A 19,931-nucleotide genomic window follows, 5' to 3' on the forward strand; every position below is an offset into this window, starting at 1 on the left:
AAAAGATCACTTTTAACAGAATGCATAGTGTACATTGAATCAAAAGATCTAAAAGTGCACCTGGATGATTTATAGTAGTGAAAATAAAACAAGGTCATACCATTAATGACTTCTTGCCTCTTGATCTCGTGGGGTGTCAGGCCTGCTAAAACATCACGCCCGACCAGCTGCTGCCAGTTAGGAGGACCTAAATCGGAGTAAACATCACTCCCCTGATCATCTTCACTCTGCAGCTCCTCAAACCTGTGGACATGATTAACCCCTTTCAAAAATCTCTATAAATATAAAACAGCATATTCTTACGTATTTTCTTGTCTTGTTTTTCACCAAAATATCTAAAGCTCCTTATAACAAAAAAAATTTTCAGAAAGAAAAAAAGACCTAATGAAATGTAGGGATGTTTCTACTTAAACCAATAAAAAATAAATATAAAATATGCAAAGCCTGTTTTTGGGAGGGCATTTTGGACACAGGCTAAGAAAAATTTACTTAATTCAATTAGAAAACAAGTTTATTTTTCTTACACAATTGGCAAATAATTGTTTCATGTTTTAAGCATAAAACTTCCCTGAAAGCTAGACTTAAATTCTATGTTATGTAATTTAGCTTCTCTAGTTAATAGGGGTGTAACGATGTATCGTTGCATGATAAATCATGGTTATAAAAATTTGACGATGTTCATCGTGGAGAATGTTTTTTTTTCCTTTTCATTTATTAAAAATGATTTTAGCATCTGTTCTGTCCAATACACGCAATATCCTGAGCCTATGTATTGCAGGCATACAAATGTAAACTGCTTCATTGGACACAAAGAGCTATAAAATAGGACTGCAAACTAGAAGGCACAGGTTTTGTACCATGAGTTTATGGCTGAATCTGCGGAAACTGAAAGTGAAACCAGGAGCGGGAGAGAGATCTGCCTTTTCAGCGCGAGGGATCGAATGTCCGCTTGAAGTTCGAGAATGATCTACTCTGACTGCGCAAGAGACAATTTAAGTTTAATGAACATACTAATATTAATAATGTTATTAACAAAATGAATCGACTGTATATAATGCTCAATATTATGTATAATAATTATATGTGGGAATCTAATCCTAATGTCAACTGTCATGTCTCATTTTATTTGATTAGTAAATAATTATTAACAGCATTATCTAATATTCCCATTTGGTGCCACCATTGCACTCTTCTGGGATGGTTTTGGTCCCAGTACATATCTGATGGATCATTTAGCACTTTTAAGAAGTGAACATTTAGCAAATTTTAAAGGAAAGGAACCATTCTGCATATGTCTTTAAAGTAACTTTTCTTGATTTAGGCCAAGTTTGAAGAATCGTGAACCACACGGGGAGTTCAGTATAGCGAACCGAATTGTGAGATGAGTGAACCGTTACACCCTTACAAGGTAATGTATCTTGCTTTAAGAAAGTTTATATATTTTAACTGGAAAACAAGACAAAAATACTAAAGATACATTTTGTTTTGCAGTGTATGTAGCTCTACGGAATATGTAAGTTGGTGCAGTGTGTAGTTAAAAATAGTGACGGGGTGATTGACAGCAGTCAGTGGCCAATAGCCAGTACCTTCTAATCAGTTTAGGTGTGCCCACATCAAGGAGTCTGTAAAACAGTACATATTTGCTCATTTCACTGACACTTAGATTAGCAGCTAAATCAAAGCTGGTATTAAGTAAGGTTTGTGAGCAGTGTTTTATTACAGTACATACATGCAAACAGAAGTGGAGTTGTACAAGTACTTTCCTTGCCGAAATGCGTATGCTTTAGATGCTGGTAAGCTGGTGTCCACACCATGTTTCTAAACTAACTTAACCAACAATAACCAGTGCTGGTCAACCAGCTTCACCTGCTAAGTTCTGTTGGCCAAACGGCAAAACCAGCCACACTTGATCATAAACATGTCTGGGCCAGCATGGAAATGTTCGTTTAAATCGCTTGTCTTTGAAGATTTGAAGTCTATGTTAGTAATAAGACTAAAATCATAAAGTTACAAAAGAGGCATTTTTTGATAAATGAAAGTGAACTCTTCAAGTATGCACCTGTCTCCATCTCTTTCTTCATCCATCTGGTCCATACTGTATGGGATGTAGTCACAGGATGGGTAAATGATGTCCAGTACATCTCCAGACTGCAGCCCATCGCTCAGTCGGGAAACCACTGCAGATGGACTCATCCCTGAGGACAAAGACGACCTAGTCACATCCTCAAACTACAGAAGAACTACCAATACACTGCACCATGTACAAAAAATCAAAATGCTTGAATTCAGGATTTCATGAGATGCAAGTGGGACAAGTGACAATGGCAATGCTTATTTTCTCTACTTCCAATCCTAGTTTGTAAATTGGAGTGGTTTTGTAAATTACCATGGCTTCAGCCAGCAGGTTCATAAAAAGAAGATCTTGAAAAAGAGAATAACAATCACTCGTTAGCAGAGTTAGAAGATGCAGCACTTACTAAACTCTGTCTCCCTTCCAGAGGGGTCTGACAATGAGCTGTAGTGGATGCTGTATGGGGGTGAGGTGGTGAATCCTGGGCTCTGTATAAGGTCTGAACCCTCAATCGACTGACTGCCCCGCAGAGGTCCACCCTCTATTGGCTCTGACCCGCCCAACGCTGGCTGAGACATCTGCTTCTGAGGCCTCTGCTTGACATTATCCCCTGCCCTCCCAGCTGCTCAAACATAAAATACACCAAACAAGATTCAGAATCAATCTAATTCAACACCAAGAGGTAGGACAGAAGAAATCAGGGCAAGTCATCTGGCTTTGGAAATTTCTTGGAAATGCAAGCTTAGGAACATTAAGCATTACTTCGACATTTGACAGCAGAATGAAGATATTGGGACAACAATCTTATTAAAGATTCATTTTTATTCCAAGTTCAAAAAGACAGTCCAATATCAACACTCCCCATGCATCAAATAATTGTAAAAATTGCCTTTAAATAATACAGTTTGAGGAAATTTGGTCATTAACTTTAGGAATGGCAAACACATGGCTTAAAATGAAAGTTCGAGGAGGCATACACACAGGAAACATTCTTGCGTTCTCTCTGCACTGTTTTTTAATTTGTGGGTCTATTGTAGTGATTGCAGCTCTACTTTTTAGCATCTCATGTAGCGTAGAGTTGCGTTTTTAAGGATGCAGTGTCAAGTTTAAGTAGTTAAAGATAAAAAATAAAAAAACATGCCTTGAAACCCCTGTGTTTTTTTCCATCCAGCTCTCATCTAGCTGTTTTTGAAAACAAGAACACGTCTTTTGTTTACATCACCTAAATAACTGGAAGCCTGATCCTCACTGTTGTCATTTTTATCTGACGCAAGTGATGCAAAGTGAAACAAATCAAAAAAATTTGGCTTGTATTTTTTCACAATGTCCAGTGAAAAAATATGTCTATAAATGGCTTCAATAACTAAAGGTTGCAAAACACTTCCTTAGACTTACCTGGTACTGATTCAACACGACCAGGCCACCGTGGGGTCACTCGAATGGGGAAGCGTGGCTTTTTCAGCTTCTCCTCTCCATCCTTCTCTGGTTTGCAACTTCTCTGTTCAGGCAGGATAAAACACAAAGATCAGGGTAACAGCTTTGTCATAGACTGAGAAGACTCCATTTCATAACCTAGCGAGCTGCCTACAAAAGCAGCATTTAAGGCATCATAGGTTACAAAAGGAAGGTAACTTAAATATGCTGTCTCTTTTGCTTCATGCCAAATACTAAGGCAGTATCACACGTATCCTTCATGAGGAAGGCATTTCTTAGAATGTATTGTGACAAGCTCAGTGAGAAAATAAATACAAGATAGTGGGCAAAGCATGAGAAATGTTGGTTGCAGATAAACATACATTTATATGTCATAAAACATTGTTTAGTATAATTGAAAATATATTATTTTCCCCAATATTTATGGACAGTGTCCCAAATCAGTCACTTTTAATGTTTCTTTGCTGTAAGAAAGCTAAGGCAGTTGCCTATCTAGGTAGTAAGAAAGCAAAGCAGCATACTACATTTTGGAATAGAGCAAATGTGTTCGAAATTAGAAAATATAAAGGGGCAGAAAAGGGTGTGAATGTATACCCTCAGTTTCGAAGGAAGGAAATGAATTCGGACTCGTTTGGATTCCAGGTTTCGTTGCTCTTTCACCCGAACTCCCAGATGCTTCATGTACATGTGAATCACATACTGCATGGTGGTGCTGGAAGAGACAAAAATCTGTTTTAGGACTGAATTAAAAACTATTCTCTCCCTGGATATTCTACGTATGTGGACTAGCTAAGTAACTGGAACACAGAAGCAAGCAACAAAGTATTTAATTTTCTTCTTCAGAAGTTCAAGGAATGTGTCTAATTACTTTATTTTCACCAAATCAGCTGGCTTATTTCGAGCTAGATTGGGACGCTTGTTGACTTAAATGCGAATTGATGTAGGCAAATTTATAAAAGAATGTTACAAACTTGGAAAAACTAATTTTCAATGAGTTTGTTTGCTACCATAGACGAACAAATAGGTTTTAATCCAAGAATTAAGCAAAATATCATTTTCTTTTTAAAATTTTAATCATGACATTTTCCTGGCACATGCAAGCAACGGTTGGCTGCAGCCACTCAAGTGATGCATTAACATTTACATTTAGTCATATAGCAGACACTTCTATCCAAATCGACTTACAAATAAGGAGCAATAGCAAGCAGTTTGTCAAACAAAAATCAGCAATATCTGCCGTATCCTACACTCAAAGTACTCAAAAGTGGCTGTAGTAGTATTGAAGTATAGAAGCTAGCATAGAAGAGACCAAATATATATATATATAGTGTTGTGCCTGTTGAGCGCTGCTTGCTCCATGTGGCCGAATCTGTCTGATCCACATGACTCTTATCTTATTGTACCTTCTGCCATATGTAACAAAACTCACATGCATTCAAGTTCCCCATCTATCTCCCCACATATGTGCTGAACATTTATAAATCATACCAGCTTGTGGTGTTGCCATATGGCTCCTCAAAAATGTTTGCCTACATTATAGTAAATGAGGACTAGGAAATGCATGAAGAATAGAAATCTCATTAAGTCACTATGTTCTGCAGCATCTCACATTTGTATCAAGTGTCAAGGTGCTGGCACCCCAGGCTAACAATTTACAAACAAATCTAACGCAACGTCTTTACGTGTGATCAAATAACCCTCTTTCCTAATGCCTTTATTGTTGATCATTATGGATAAGGAGGAAAACATGAAAGAGAAAGAAATTTCTCACCTTTTTTCTTCTTCTGTAGGTTGTGAAGTCAACCTGAAAGACAGACACATGTGTAAGAGGAAGGGTATACGTTTGATATGGAGTGATTACAGACTTTATAAAATGGCTTGAAAAAGCGGAGCGGTCTTTTCTGTGTTGTTTTTTTTCTTCTAATCTTTTCTGTGTTATTTCCAATTTGACAACTTTGTTTTCATATCGACGTAAAGCCATCAACCTTAAAACAACTGTTAAAACAACAATTTAATCAACTTTACAGCAAATAATACACAAGTTTTAATTAATTAATTTATGAATAGTAAGTTCTTTTATAAAATAATAAGCTTCAAATTTCTGCCTAAAATCCCATTTAACACAGTCTCTGTGGCGCTGTAAAAATGTAAGAATGTTGACTGAACCAATGGCGTGAACTGGGGCAGGACATTCACATTCTAGAGAATTTTATTGGATGAAAAGTGGTATGTGCACCATCAGCCATCAACATTTTTTGGTCCAACTTACCAGAAGAGACTGTACATTTTTATTGCACATGTGTGCCAAAAGCTAGATATGTAAACTTTTAGAAGAACTCTGGTATAAGTCTGATTTCATATGATTTTTGCTTGAGACTTACAGGATATCATCTATCTTGGAGAGGATGTTTTCTGCACATGATTTCTCCTTCTCCAGATCCAGCTGTTCAGAGTCCAGACGAGACAGCTCTACCTCAGCCAGAGTCAAGCCCATACTGCGCTTCTGCCTGTAATAGAGGATAAAATGTTGTCATACAGATGTTATTGTGAATAAACTGCAATCTGAAGAAGAAAAACTGTGCAGTATAGGATAGTTGTAATGGATGACATCTTGGAAACCATTTAAACCTTGCATTAACATGTTTCGGCCAATCCAATCTCAATTAGACAGTACTAGATACATGTGTACACAGGGTCCAATCCGATCTGATCACTCAAACCACATTCAGAGGCTGTCTAAATTACATGGGACCACATCGCATTTGCAATGCTAATGCTAATGTATCTTGCACCACCAACTACAGCACTAAAACAAGAGTTTTACATTTTAGCAGCTATTTATAGCTTTTAAGAAATCAACCGACGGATCGGGAAAAAAAATGGAAAAGCCAAAACATAGTCACACACAAAACTTCACACATCATCTTCAGAATCGCTGATATCAACATATAGTGATCGTGAGAAGCATGCTCACTAGAGGTGTGAATCTTCACTGGCCTCACAATTCTATTACGATCCCATGGGAAATTATTCGATTACAAAACGTTTCTCGATATCACAATGCATCTGGTCCTCAAATTGTTTTAACAATACACACACTCAGTATTTAGTAGTATTAAATTATTAATTTTAAATTAATTGATCCCTAGCCTTTAACTATAACCACAACTATCGGTTGCTGGCCCAGGATGGTTACACGAGATATCTGCTTCTGTAAGAGTGCAGATGTCAGCTTCTCCTTTCCACACCGCAGGTTATCACCTGTGTAGTGTGACACAAAAAGTGGGATAGCTACTTAAATCAATCAAGCATCTCGTATGTGCACTGTTCCAACAAGCAAGAGACCGGCAATGAGTAACAGCCAAAGAAATGGAGAGTGCACGAGAAGAACAAATGTGAGCATTTCACTCAGAACATCTCTTTTGTGGTTTTTGATTAAAACTGAATTTATTTAGCACTTTTTTGTAAAACACAGATATGAAATCATTGACCCTCCCCTCAAAATCTGATGACTCCCCATGAAATTCTCAGGTGGTCACAGGAGACACATTTGAGAGACATATTTCCAACATGTGTAAACAGTGATCTGTTTTGCTTTAGCAATACCAGGTGTAAATATGGCCTATTTGTTACCGAAAGTCTTCTAAGTGTCTCTGTACATCAGGGAGAAGCGTTTCCAGCATTGTCTGTATATACTGCCTGTGTAATTCCTCGGGAATCAGGTCTGGTCTTCGTCGCTCTGACAACAAATACACAAAAATCAGCCATAGTCACTCTCTCTCTCTCTCTCACTCACACACTCTCTCTCTCTCTCTCTCTCTCTCTCACACACACACGCTCTCTCTCTCTCACCCACACACTCTCTCTCTCTCTCACACACACTCTCTCTCTCTCTCTCTCTCTCTAACACACACACACACTCTCTCTCTCTCTCTCTAACACACACACACTCTCTCTCTCTAACACACACACACACACTCTCTCTCTCTAACACACACACACACACACACACACACACACACACACACACACACACACACACACACACAATGGCATTTGGCCTTTCACAGTGAGTGCACATCATTAAACATGTGGCTTTTTCAAGTGATGTCAACATGACACATGGGGCAAAATGACCGTGCTTTAGAGGCTAAATCCATAATTGTCGACATGACAGTCAACGTGAATATTAAACAGGATTTGTGCTTTCAAATGATTATAGGTTTCCCACCAAGGGCTGAGAAATAATTATGCACTTGGACGTTTTACAATCTACAACCACACATCAAAAACAAACCTGTTAAACTAAAACTGCAAACACTGCACGGAGGGAATGAGTAGTTTACAACCATTAAAATGATACTTGGAAATTGAACACATGCTTACCGAGCTCAGAGGATATAGATTCAGGCACAGCTACTTTCAAATTCTGTCAAACAAAAATAATAGCTTTACTTAAAATGGGAAAAGGGGGATTGACTGAAAAAAATTAAAAAAAATAACTAAACACTGAAAATGTTGATAACACCATACAATTAAATACTATATTCAGTTACATTTACATTATTTAACACATTAAATACCATGAACTAACAAATAAATAATTTTTATAAAAATTTATGAATCATATGAATTATAAATTAATTATTATTGGTTAATGTTAATTTTTACCCATACTTTTGTATGTTAGTTAATGTTAGTTCACAATGAATCAACTAATGTTTGCTTTACCATTAACAAAAAAATAAATAAATTATTAACCCAATTATCAAGGTTACAAAACAGCAGAGCATTGGGAAAACAATTATTACACAAAGCGTTCCAAATAAATGACCCGTCCATCTGGTACAAAGAGAACAAAGTTTGCTGCAGGGACTTGCAACCACACACAAACACATCACACCGAGTTTGAGAACAAAAATATGTGATGACCGTGGGGGTAAAAGTTTGCCTGCGAGTGTTTTAGCTTCCTGCCCCTGAGGCTCCTGGGAGAGGAGTAACCCCTCACACGCATCACAGGACAAAATGTAGCATTGATCTGGGTGGATCCAGGCCTTTGCTCCAACTTGCCCACAGACAAAATGACATTGAGGCAGTGTAGACAAAACGGGTTTAAACGAGTAGAAATGAGGTGTGAAAACGAGCTGCACTTACTGCCCCGTGGTCTATGAAGAACGTTAAGAAGTCTGTGAAGATGCGACGAGTTTCTTTTGAGTTTGTCTGCTTGTAGAGGTTGGCATAAAGGTAGCAGAGCTGTGGAAGGAAGTGAGATTCAGAGTTAAACGGATTCAAACTGGTGAGTCTACAATGCATTTGTTTTTGTTCTGCCAAAAATAACGGGCTCAGATATGGTTCATCAAAAATAGTTTTTTTCTGTGAATGAGACAGCACTGGTCACACTGTAGGTTTGTTGTTGCATGCTGAACAAACAATGCAATAGAAATTGAATAGCAGAAAACTGAATTGTGGTTCAGGAAACACTGTCAAGAACTCGAAAAATTTAATTAAAATGTTAATTCAACCAAACATTTTTATTCATCATTTACTCCCCCTCATAGCATCTCAGATGTGTATTACTTTCTTTCTTCTGCAGAACACAAACAAAGATTTCAAGAAGAATATTTCAGCTCTGTAGGTCCATACAATACAAGTGAATGGTGGCCAGAACTTTCAAGCTCCAAAAATCACATAAAGGCAGCATAAAAGTAATCCATACAACAACAGTGGTTAAATCTACAGTATATCTAACTTATGTCCTTTTTTACTATAAATCTCCACTTTCATTTTCATTTTCTTTTACATTCTGAAAGTGGAGATTTATAGAATCTATAAAAGGATTGAAATGCTGATCCCACCCAAACTGATTGCATCGCTCAGAAGACACGGATTAAGCCACTAGAGTCATATGGATTACTTTTATGCTGCCTTTATGTGCTTTCTGGAGCTTCACATTTCTGGCCACTAATCACTTGTATTGTGAGGATCTACAGACCAGAGATATTCTTCTAAAAATCTTCATTTGTGTTCAGCAGATGAAAGAAAGTTATACACATCTGGAATGGTATGAGGGGGAATAACTGATGAGAGAATTTTCATTTTTGGGTTAACAATCCATTTTAGTAATACCTCCTCAACAAATGAAACCTGATGGTCAATGGTCAAATTTGAATTGAATTAATTACATGATCTTCTGATTGAATAATCAAGTTAACTGCAAACTTATTGGTTTCAAATGTACCGTAATTTCCGGACTATTGAGCGCACCTGAATATAAGCCGCACCCACTGATTTTTAAATAAAATATTATTTTGAACATAAATAAGCCGCACCTGTCTATAAGCCGCAGGTGCCTACCGATACATTGAAACAAATGAACTTTACTCAGGCTTTAACGAAACACGGTGTGGCAGCGGGGGCGTAGTCAAGCGCCCGTCCGGGAGAGAAAAGCGGTAAGGGCGCTTACACCTGAGCTAAATTATGCCTAACACCCGTGTCTAATTTCAGTAAGCATGGGGAGAGCGGCATAAAAAGGCAGCAGCCACAGAGCTGAGAGAGTGACACACGTCAGTCTAGTGTTGGCGCATAGAAGAATTGAGAAACTTTATAAAATTGATTGTAAACATTGCTGTGGCCATTAAAAGCCTTACCTGGAATGTCAAGTGCCCTGCTGAAAACTGTCACACTGGTGCCCGTGTGACAGTTTTCCCAAGAAGGACACGTGAAGCAGGGCACTTGAAATTAGACACCGGTGTTAAACATAATTTAGCGCAGGTGTAAGCGCCCTTACAGCTTTTCTCTCCCGGACAGGCGCTTGACCACGCCCCCGCTGCCACACACGGCTTGTAATAAAACATTTGCAGTAAACAGTAGCCTACCAAGAAAGTCATTGGTCACTATCTTCCTCATCCAGTGCACTGAAACCACTGAAGTCATCTCCTTAGGTGTCGGAGTTGAATAGCCTCAGATTTAGTTGTCTTTTTGCACTGAGTCAATTCCTCACGCTGCTGTTTCCAACGTCTTATCATCGACTCATTAAGACCAAGCTCCCGTGCAGCAGCTCTATTTCCTTTTCCAACAGCCAGATCAATCGCCTTCAACTTGAAAGCAGCATCATATGCGTTTCTCCATGTCTTTGCCATGGTGAGGGTGACAAAATTACTACCGTAATCAGAATGATGGGAAGTTTGAGCCTCGATTTAATCTAAACAGTAAACAAAAAAGTTGTTTTGACCTTAACCCGTTCGGCAATTTCATTGGTCTAATGAAAGCTTCACGCCAAAAAACTGAGCACGTCACAGAATGTTCTTTTTTTTTTTTTTTTTATCTAAAATTTGAAAGCGGGAAAAATCCATATATTAGCCGCGTCATTGTATAAGCCGCGAGGTTCAAAGCGTGGGAAAAAAGTTGCGGCTTATAGTCCGGAAATTACGGTACATTAAAACTTTCAAAATATTCCTATGCTACGTCCAGCTGCCAGTACAGGTTCCTGTACAGTTAGTTGCCTATACAGCTGTGCTGCCTGTACAACTGGAGTTGCAATGCCTGCTCCCTGCTGACTGTGACTTGGAAAATATGAAGGTAATACTTCAAGCTAGAATTGCTCAGTTAGGAGGAAAATTCCGTATTACGGAATTTACCTAAAGTCAGGGGGCATGATTAATTGCATTTTTATATAATGAATTGCACTGAATTAATGCGTTAAACTGACTGGTTTAGCTAAAATGCTTTAGTCAAGCCCAGTTTTACATTCACAGAAAATTGTCAGTAAGCTATTCATAGGTTGACTTCCAGAAAAGTGTGGGTTTGGGGCAGGACTACCTGTACTAATCTGTCTAGAGAGGAATTGGCTAGTTTTTCCAAACAATTGCCAAAGTGAGATGGGGCGGAATGTGTGGTGGGATTGTTGGGGAAACCTGTGTGTCATTATTTTTGCAATTCCGTTTGGTGTCACTGGTGGAGCAGAAATTACAATCTTCACCTTTAAATTGTAACAAATGTTTATTTTTGTCACCAAAAAATAAGTGCTGGGTGCTGCAACTCACCAGAGGTGCAGGGTCAAACTGGGAGATCACATGATGCAAGAAGGCTGCAAGATGAGCAGGGCGAGTCTTGAGCAGTTCGATACTCTGGAAGCAGCTGCACTGGCCATTCACCTGGGACACATCAAATAAGGTTACAGAGGTGGATGACCAAGAGAAAGGTCTCTGCACTGAGCAACAGGAAGAAACTCAGAATACCTGCTCCTGTTCTGTGTCAAAGTCGTCATCTTCAGGGTGGATTATTAGGTGGGAGGAGGGGCTGCCTATGATAGATTGGAAGTGAGAATCCTGCAAGGATGAACAGAGAAAGTGTCAAATGTGCTGATATGAAATCAGGCGGTACGGTCAAACAAAAGGAACACGTTTCTCACTAGTGGTCAGCCAATATGGGTTTTTAAATGGCTGATGCCGATCCTGATATTTATAGAGTAAGATGACTGATGACCAGATATAAAGCCAGTACCAATACAAATACATTAAATTCTGAAATTAATTTGAATGAAATGTCCGTTATCCTTTCTGCAGTGCTAAGGCAAAACACAGCAACTGCACATTTAGTCAAAATTGAGTTGACTGAAATCGGGCATCTTAGACATTCTCCCCCTCATTTTTAGTGTTGGAGTAGTGACTGCATTTTGCCTCTGAAAGGGAGATTTTGACAGGGACTTTTAAACGGTTTAAAGCTTTAAAACAAAATACCACTTGTGTCTAGCCAAGCGGGCATAGTTCTATAAGATGAAGTTACAGTTTACAAACAAACACTTTGCCCAGCCACTTCCGGGTTCTCAGCACTTCTCACAAATTGTGCTGAAACCACCCAAAAAGTGCTGTTTGTGGGGTTGTTTTCCACAGATTATTGGACATTAGGGCTTTTTCAAATTTCCACCAGATCATTGCATCAGGAAAAACTCAGGATTTTACATAAATGATTATATTTCATGGGTCACTGTCAATGTTATCGCGTCTGCTCTATTAGAAACAATTGACCCGCAGCAGCAGCTGGTGGATATTAACTTTTTTTACAGAATAAATCAAGCAAACTCCTATTGCAAACGGTTGTTATTAATTTCCAAAAGTGCTGTTGCTGTGACAGATATGAGGTCAAATATAATCTAACATTGATCTTATATGACCAAGACCACCAATAAGATGTAACGGGAGGAAACCGGACCCGTCTCCACCACCGGAGTTCATGGACTACTGTTTGTGAAAGGATAAGTGAATAAAAATGTCATACTGCTAAAATGATGTCTTTGCATATATTTTAAATGCTGTAGATAATATTGTTCTACCGAAAATGGCTGCTTTTAAGTTTTGATATTGTATAGGATCATATTGAAGTAAAATATTATTATTTATTGTATGTGAATTAATCATTTAAGCAGTTAAAGGCGCACTCAGTAATTTTAATCCAATACACTGTCAAATTCTGCAAATATCTCCTCAGTCTGCTAGATGTCCGTTCTGTGGATGGGCTGAAAAAAAATCTAGCACTTGTACACAGTGCAGGCTCTGTGAATGGGACAAAAACAAAGTGAATCAGACCAATCCACACAACACTTCTCCAGCCAATCAGAATCAGGGTGACTCTTGCGCATGCACAGGATGGGGGGTGGGGGCAGAGCAAGACGGAAATTCATTAGAAGATCAATGGCAAATCTGGCTGATGCAAACTTTCTAAACTCCAAAGAGGACAAATCACTGAGAAACAGACCAAGAGAAATAGGTCAGACAAATATAAACTAAAAAAGGATAATGATAAATCGAGGGCTAGGAGCCACATCAACATCAGTGATGCTTTTCAGCAGTAGAGAGACATCAGAGGGGTAAAAGGCTTGAAGATGAATGCAAAAGTTGCTCTTTTGTTCTCGATAGGAGGGTAACATACATTTTTCTATGTTTACAGAACCCATATATACTAAAAATGTAGCATAAAACAATTTGTGATACTAGATTTAGTAGCAGGAGAGATGCAAGTGTCTGGATCTGGTGTGCGTAAAACAATCTGCCGTGGACGAATCTGGGGGGGCGGAGCTTCCAAAGGAGCACTGAAGGGAGGGGTGTGTTTTTTTTTGGCAGTTGAGTTAGAATATAAACAATGTTTCTCAGGAATCACTGAGTACACCTTTAAGACACATATTGTATGTCTGATGGTAGTTTTAATTTCTAAATACACAAATTCTTAGGCTTTAGAAGTGTTAAATTAGTAAAGAAGTGTATTCAGCAACCTGTTACATGTCCGACACAATGTAACAGGTTGTCAGGTTTGTTACAGGTTGTAACAAAATGTCAGGCTAATTGAACCAAGTTTAATCTTGTTTTGCCAATAATTCAGAAAAGAACCCACATAATGTCTTCACTGTAAACCATAGATATTCCTTAATAATAACTTTTATTAACATTAACAGACATTATTACATTCTATAAAGTTTCAAATGTTATTAAAATTGCAGCGCTGCCTATTTCCACCATTGAAATCTGCTGCTCGAAAGAACCCGGAAGTGCGGTTTCTTGCGGTGTAACGTCAGAGTAATTTAATCTATTAGAAATGTTAAAATGGCCAAATAACAGCTGATTGAGTGGTCTGGGCAAAATGTCAGCTTATCACAAGTTCTCACCAGGTCAGAGCCATTCTCAGCCTCAGGAGAGGGGCAGGAGTTGAGGCTGTCTCTGGGAGTGCTCTTTGGACTGGAACAGTTGGAGACTCTTTGGCTGTCAGGAGAAGATGGGTAGAACCGCCGATGGACCTGCACAGCCCAAAACATAAACACAATTATCCCTTGTGTTGTGTTTGTTTGTGAAAACGCCTTTTGTGTTCCCAGTCAAAAATTAGATTGTTAATAGATCTCTCATATTGCATATATTATCTCAAGATATTGGATTAGATCTTTTTGTGAACTTATTTTTTAGTAATGATGACAACGGTTTTACACTGAAAAATAAATAATTTTTAATGAGAGGAGGACACATTGAACTGAGCTTATACCAGGCTTGTAGGGGCACTCCCTGCAAATGTAATAAATTAATAACCACTTGCTTCATCTAAACAAAACAGATGTAATTTTGAAACTTAGAATCTGGACTTTACACTGCATATAGCGGGTCCTATCAATTCTTAAATAATACTTTTTAATTTGCTGACAAATAAGAACTGTTTTATTATCATAACAATAATATTCAGAGTTGGTAAAAACAAAGATGAGATAGAAATATGTGTTATATATATCATTGGAAAGGTCTCAATTAGTAAAATGCAATGAGCAAATTTGTTTCACTCGGAAGCCAAACGGCAGTGAGTTTGTGTATGAAATTCCCACTTAGTCACATTTTCCCTTATTACTTTCTGAAACACACACACACACACACACACACACACACACACACACACACACACACACACACACATTTCTTTAGAAATATTGGCCCATATTGATAGGATAGCATCTTGCAGTTGATGGAGATTTGTGGGATGCACATCCAGGGCACGAAGCTCCCGTTCCCCCACATCCCAAAGATGCTCTATTGGGTTGAGATCTGGTGACTGTGGGGGCCATTTTAGTACAGTAAACTCATTGTCATGTTCAAGAAACCAATTTGAAATAATTCGAGCTTTGTGACATGGTACATTATCCTGCTGGAAGTAGCCATCAGAGGATGGGTACATGGTGGCCATAAAAGGATGGACATGGTCAGAAACAATGCTCAGGTAGGCCGTGGCATTTAAACGATGCTCAATTGGCACTAAGGGGCCTAAAGTGTGCCAAGAAAACATCCCCCACACCATTACACCACCACCACCAGCCTGCACAGTGGTAACAAGGCATGATGGATCCATGTTCTCATTCTGTTTACGCCAAATTCTGACTCTACCATCTGAATGTCTCAACAGAAATCGAGACTCATCAGACCAGGCAACATTTTTCCAGTCTTCAACTGTCCAATTTTGGTGAGCTCTTGCAAATTGTAGCCTCTTTTTCATATTTGTAGTGGAGATGAGTGGTACCCGGTGGGGTCTTCTGCTGTTGTAGCCCATCCACCTCAAGGTTGTGCGTGTTGTGGCTTCACAAATGCTTTGCTGCATACCTCGGTTGTAACGAGTGGTTATTTCAGGCAAAGTTGCCCTTCTATCAGCTTGAATCAGTCGGCCCATTCTCCTCTGACCTCTAGCATCAACAAGGCATTTTCGCCCACAGGACTGCCGCATACTGGATGTTTTTCCCTTTTCACACCATTCTTTGTAAACCCTAGAAATGGTTGTGCGTGAAAATCCCAGTAATTGAGCAGATTGTGAAATACTAAGACCGGCCCGTCTAGCACCAACAACCATGCCACGCTCAAAATTGCTTAAATCACCTTTCTTTCCCATTCTGACATTCAGTTTGGAGTTCAGGAGATTGTCTTGACCAGGACCACACCCCTAAATGCATTGAAGCAACTGCCATGTGATTGGTTGATTAGATAATTGCATTAATGAGAAATTGAACAGGTGTTCCTAATAATCCTTTAGGTGAGTGTATATATATATATATATATATATATATATATATATATATATATATATATATATATATATAAAATAGACAATGACAAATTGCAATTTAAAGTATACTATCCCGATTAAAACAAGCCCAAACACAAGATAATAAGTAGATCTTGAAATATTCCTCAAAGAGTTTATATAGAAAGAAGATGGACAAAAGGTCACTCAAAACACATTGTGTGTGTGTGTGTGTGTGTGTGTGTGTGTGTGTGCAGTGCAAAGACACATCCACATATGTGCTCATCTAAATGTTTGGGATGCTCCTGAACACTAAATATTTCTGTATTTTGTAGTCTAATCAATTAATTTCCACTGTCTGGTCACTTTATATTTACACTGTGGGAACACCACAGGAGTAACAAAGTGAAATAAAACCAATTACATTTTATGAAAATGATCTAAAAAAGATTTGTAGTGTGTTCAGATTCCCTGTGTGAACAAAGTCATGGAATTTTATTTCATGGTGGTTAACACCACTACTGGTGGAATTGGCGATAGTCATGATAAGTGCCAGTGTTTAGCTGTTTAACTGTTTAATCTTCAAGAATGAAAAGGCTGCACTCACAGATGCCACTGAACTTCCACTCCATAAACCTTCAGGGCTGAAGTCTCCCTTAAAATGATCATCATCAACCCAGCAGCCATCTCCACTGTTTCTGAGATATAGACCATCCTAGAACAGATTTAATAGTCAGTAAATGTGACCATATAAATTAAAAACATTTTGATTGGAATCCTATTTTCGAAACTAGCCTCTCCTAACTAGTGGCTTAATTACACTGATCAGCCAAACATTAAAACCACCAGCATAATATCGTGTAGTTCCACCAAAACTGCTCTGACCCGTCGAGGCATGGACTCCTCAAACCTCTGAATGTGTCCTGTGGTATCTGGCACCAAGAAGTTAGCAGCAGATCCTTTAAGTTCTGTAAGTTGCAATGTGGGGCCCCCATGGATCAGACTTGTCGGTTCAGCACATCCCGTAGTTACTAAGATTGAGATCTGGGTAGGGTTCTCATTTAAGTTTGGATGTATAGTTCACACTAAGGTCTTAGTAGCTACTAGTTAGTTTGTAACAAAGTCAGAGCTTAATTTGAATGCACCACCTGTTCCTTAAGGCAAGACTTAACTAGCAGGTTGTAACGCGTAGTCGCATAATATGACGTTTACCCATATTTATCCAATAAGTACCCTTGAAATTTGTACACAGAAGTGTTAAAAAGCCATCCGCTTCAATTTGATCTTTTTACGGTTGATGTTCAAACCTTGTTTGCTCATGTAACTGTCAGCTGTAATAAATTATATCCCCATTAATATACCATATGTAATAAAAGTAGAATAAATAGTATATTTGCCCTGTGTAAATAACAACATATAGGAACTGTATCTAAAATAAATAAGGGGTGATAAATAAATACTAATAAAACAGGCTGGAAAAATGTATTCATTTTAATATACTATATATATATTTTTAATGTATTGCAACTTGACACCGGGCGAGGCATCCTGAAAACTGCACCATTTGATCGGTTTCATGCTGAAGAGCTCAATCAATCAATCAATCAATCAATCAATCAATCAATCAATCAAATTTTATTTGTAGAGCGCCTTACAACAGCCAAAAGGTGCACAAGGCGCTTTCCAGTAAAAACAAAAGCTGCTTAAAAGTATTTTTATCTCTCTCTAATAAATGTAAACGAGTGTAAATGCCAACACCATCATATATGTCGAATGAATTGATGCCTGTCAGCCAAAACATCAGCTCATTGATGTCATTAAATGAGTCAGTTTTTTTATTCCAACCATTACTTCTGGTTGGAGGCTGATGAAAATATTTAGTTTATACATAGGGTTAATGGTGAAACACTCAAACATTTAGTAGTACGTAAATTGTGACTTAGTGCCCATTTACGCCAAAACTAGGCTAAGTTGTAACCCTTGAACTCTTTGTCATGTTCCTCAAATCATTCCTTTTTTTCATTTATGCAGTGAGACATGGCATATCATCCTGCTGAAAGAGGCGACAGCCATCAGCGAATACCGTTGCCATGAAGGGGTGTACGTGGTCTGCAACCATCTTTACGTAGGTGGTATGTGTCAAATTAACATCCACATGAATGCCAGGCCCAAGGTTTCCCAGCAGAACATTGCCCAGAGCGACACACTGCATCTGCCGGCCTGCCTTTTTCTCATAGTGCATCCTGCTGCCATTTCTTCCCTAAGTAAATTATGCACATGCACCCGGCCATCCACTTAATCTAAAAGAAAATGTGATTCATCAGACCAGGCCACCTTCTTCCATTGCTCCATGATCCAGTTCTGACACTCACATGGCCAGACGGGCTAGCCTTCACTCCCCATGCGTATCAATGAGACTTGGGGGCCCATGTCCCTGTCGCCGGTTCACCGGTTGTCCATAATTGGACCACTTTTGGAAGGTACTGCATACATGGAACACCCCACAAGACCTGCCATTTTTAAGATGCTCTGACCCAGTCATCTAGCCATCACAATTTGTCCTTTGTCAAAGTCATCTTTACGCTTGCCCATGTGTCCTGCTTCCAACACATGAAATTCAGGAACTGACAGTTCCAATTTATGTCTAATATATCCCACCCTTTATGGGTGCCATTGTAACTGAGATAATAAATGTTTTTTATTTCACCTGTCAGTGGTTTAAATGTTGTGGCTGATCATCGTATATAGGCAATGCCGTTTAATCGGATGACATTTAGTATATTTACATTGTTTGGTCGATAAGTTTCGCAAGCCAGACTTCTGATGGCTTACAATCTGGTGCATATTGTTGCTTATTCCAGTAGTACTACCTACTGGTAAGTTTGATTCTCTGATTTTATTATAAAATGCAATTCGCAGTGTGCACAGGCTTACTTGAGACTATGGCTTCCGTTTATATTTTAGCAATTTCTTAATGTGTGAACTACTTACTAATATGAGGATAAAACAAAGACAAATAAGCTGCTATCCACTATATAAAACACAAACACAAACACATACACATGACGGGAAATAAATGGATTAAAAGTAATTTTTTAAACCATCTTTCAAATACGTTATATCATAAGCATATACAACAGACAAGCAAGTCTCTAGATATTGGCATCGGCTATTGAAAAAAACAATATTGTTCGACCACTACTTCGGACATTGTGTTAAAGTTGCTTTTGATGTGAATATCACTACAATGGGTCAGAAATTTCATACATGTGTAGCCCTGTTGAGCTGGCCCTGTTGCTGTGGAATGTGCTTCTTGGCATCTTGGATAACCCGTAGTGGTTTGGGTGTCAGAGCTTTGCCATATTTATCCTTCGGTCCCTAAAGGCAAAACAGATAAGGACAGAATCGGAGTCTGCTAGTGAGACTCTGAATGACAGATCTTACTACTAACTGACTTACTTTTTTCTGTGGAACACCAAAGATGATGTTAGGCAGAATGACCTCAGTCACCATTCATCTTCAATGTAAGTAAACAAGATGTAATCAAACTGAATGGTGACTGAGACTAATGAACTGCCTAACCTCTCCTGTTGTGTTCCACGAAAGAAACAAAAGTCATACAGGTTTGGAACAACATGAAAGTAGAGTAAATGACGACAGAATTTAAATTTGTGGGTGAACTATCCCTTTACGACTACCTTCTCACTTATCAGACATACTAGAGCAGTAAATCAACTCACAACAGGAAAAGCCTCATTCTTATCAACTTGAGTCATATTTGCAACAATACAGCTCTACAAAACAACACTTTACTGACAGAGTGACTTCGTGAAATTAGAAGTTATGCATGTGTCCACTTTAAACAACAAGGAGACCAATGGTAGTATTG

General features: G+C 38.6%; 1 protein-coding gene across 1 annotated transcript in view; it reads right to left on the bottom strand.

Moving 5' to 3' along the window:
- LOC127629734 (rho guanine nucleotide exchange factor 12-like) overlaps positions 1 to 19,931 on the bottom strand; it is a 103,655-nt gene that overhangs the window by 17,648 nt on the left and 66,076 nt on the right. The window contains exons 9-24 of the mRNA XM_052106947.1: positions 19,310 to 19,420; positions 16,650 to 16,757; positions 14,163 to 14,291; positions 11,743 to 11,832; positions 11,548 to 11,658; positions 8,660 to 8,758; positions 7,892 to 7,934; positions 7,139 to 7,244; positions 5,887 to 6,012; positions 5,277 to 5,309; positions 4,100 to 4,217; positions 3,467 to 3,569; positions 2,478 to 2,693; positions 2,060 to 2,195; positions 1,587 to 1,622; positions 101 to 243 (exon numbers count right to left, since the gene is read on the bottom strand). Coding sequence (XP_051962907.1) covers positions 101 to 243; positions 1,587 to 1,622; positions 2,060 to 2,195; positions 2,478 to 2,693; positions 3,467 to 3,569; positions 4,100 to 4,217; positions 5,277 to 5,309; positions 5,887 to 6,012; positions 7,139 to 7,244; positions 7,892 to 7,934; positions 8,660 to 8,758; positions 11,548 to 11,658; positions 11,743 to 11,832; positions 14,163 to 14,291; positions 16,650 to 16,757; positions 19,310 to 19,420 — 1,708 coding nt within the window. The remainder of the gene's footprint in view (positions 1 to 100; positions 244 to 1,586; positions 1,623 to 2,059; positions 2,196 to 2,477; positions 2,694 to 3,466; positions 3,570 to 4,099; positions 4,218 to 5,276; positions 5,310 to 5,886; positions 6,013 to 7,138; positions 7,245 to 7,891; positions 7,935 to 8,659; positions 8,759 to 11,547; positions 11,659 to 11,742; positions 11,833 to 14,162; positions 14,292 to 16,649; positions 16,758 to 19,309; positions 19,421 to 19,931) is intronic.

Source organism: Xyrauchen texanus, chromosome 36 (genome assembly GCF_025860055.1).
Source record: "Xyrauchen texanus isolate HMW12.3.18 chromosome 36, RBS_HiC_50CHRs, whole genome shotgun sequence".
NCBI classification, from domain to species: domain Eukaryota; kingdom Metazoa; phylum Chordata; class Actinopteri; order Cypriniformes; family Catostomidae; genus Xyrauchen; species Xyrauchen texanus.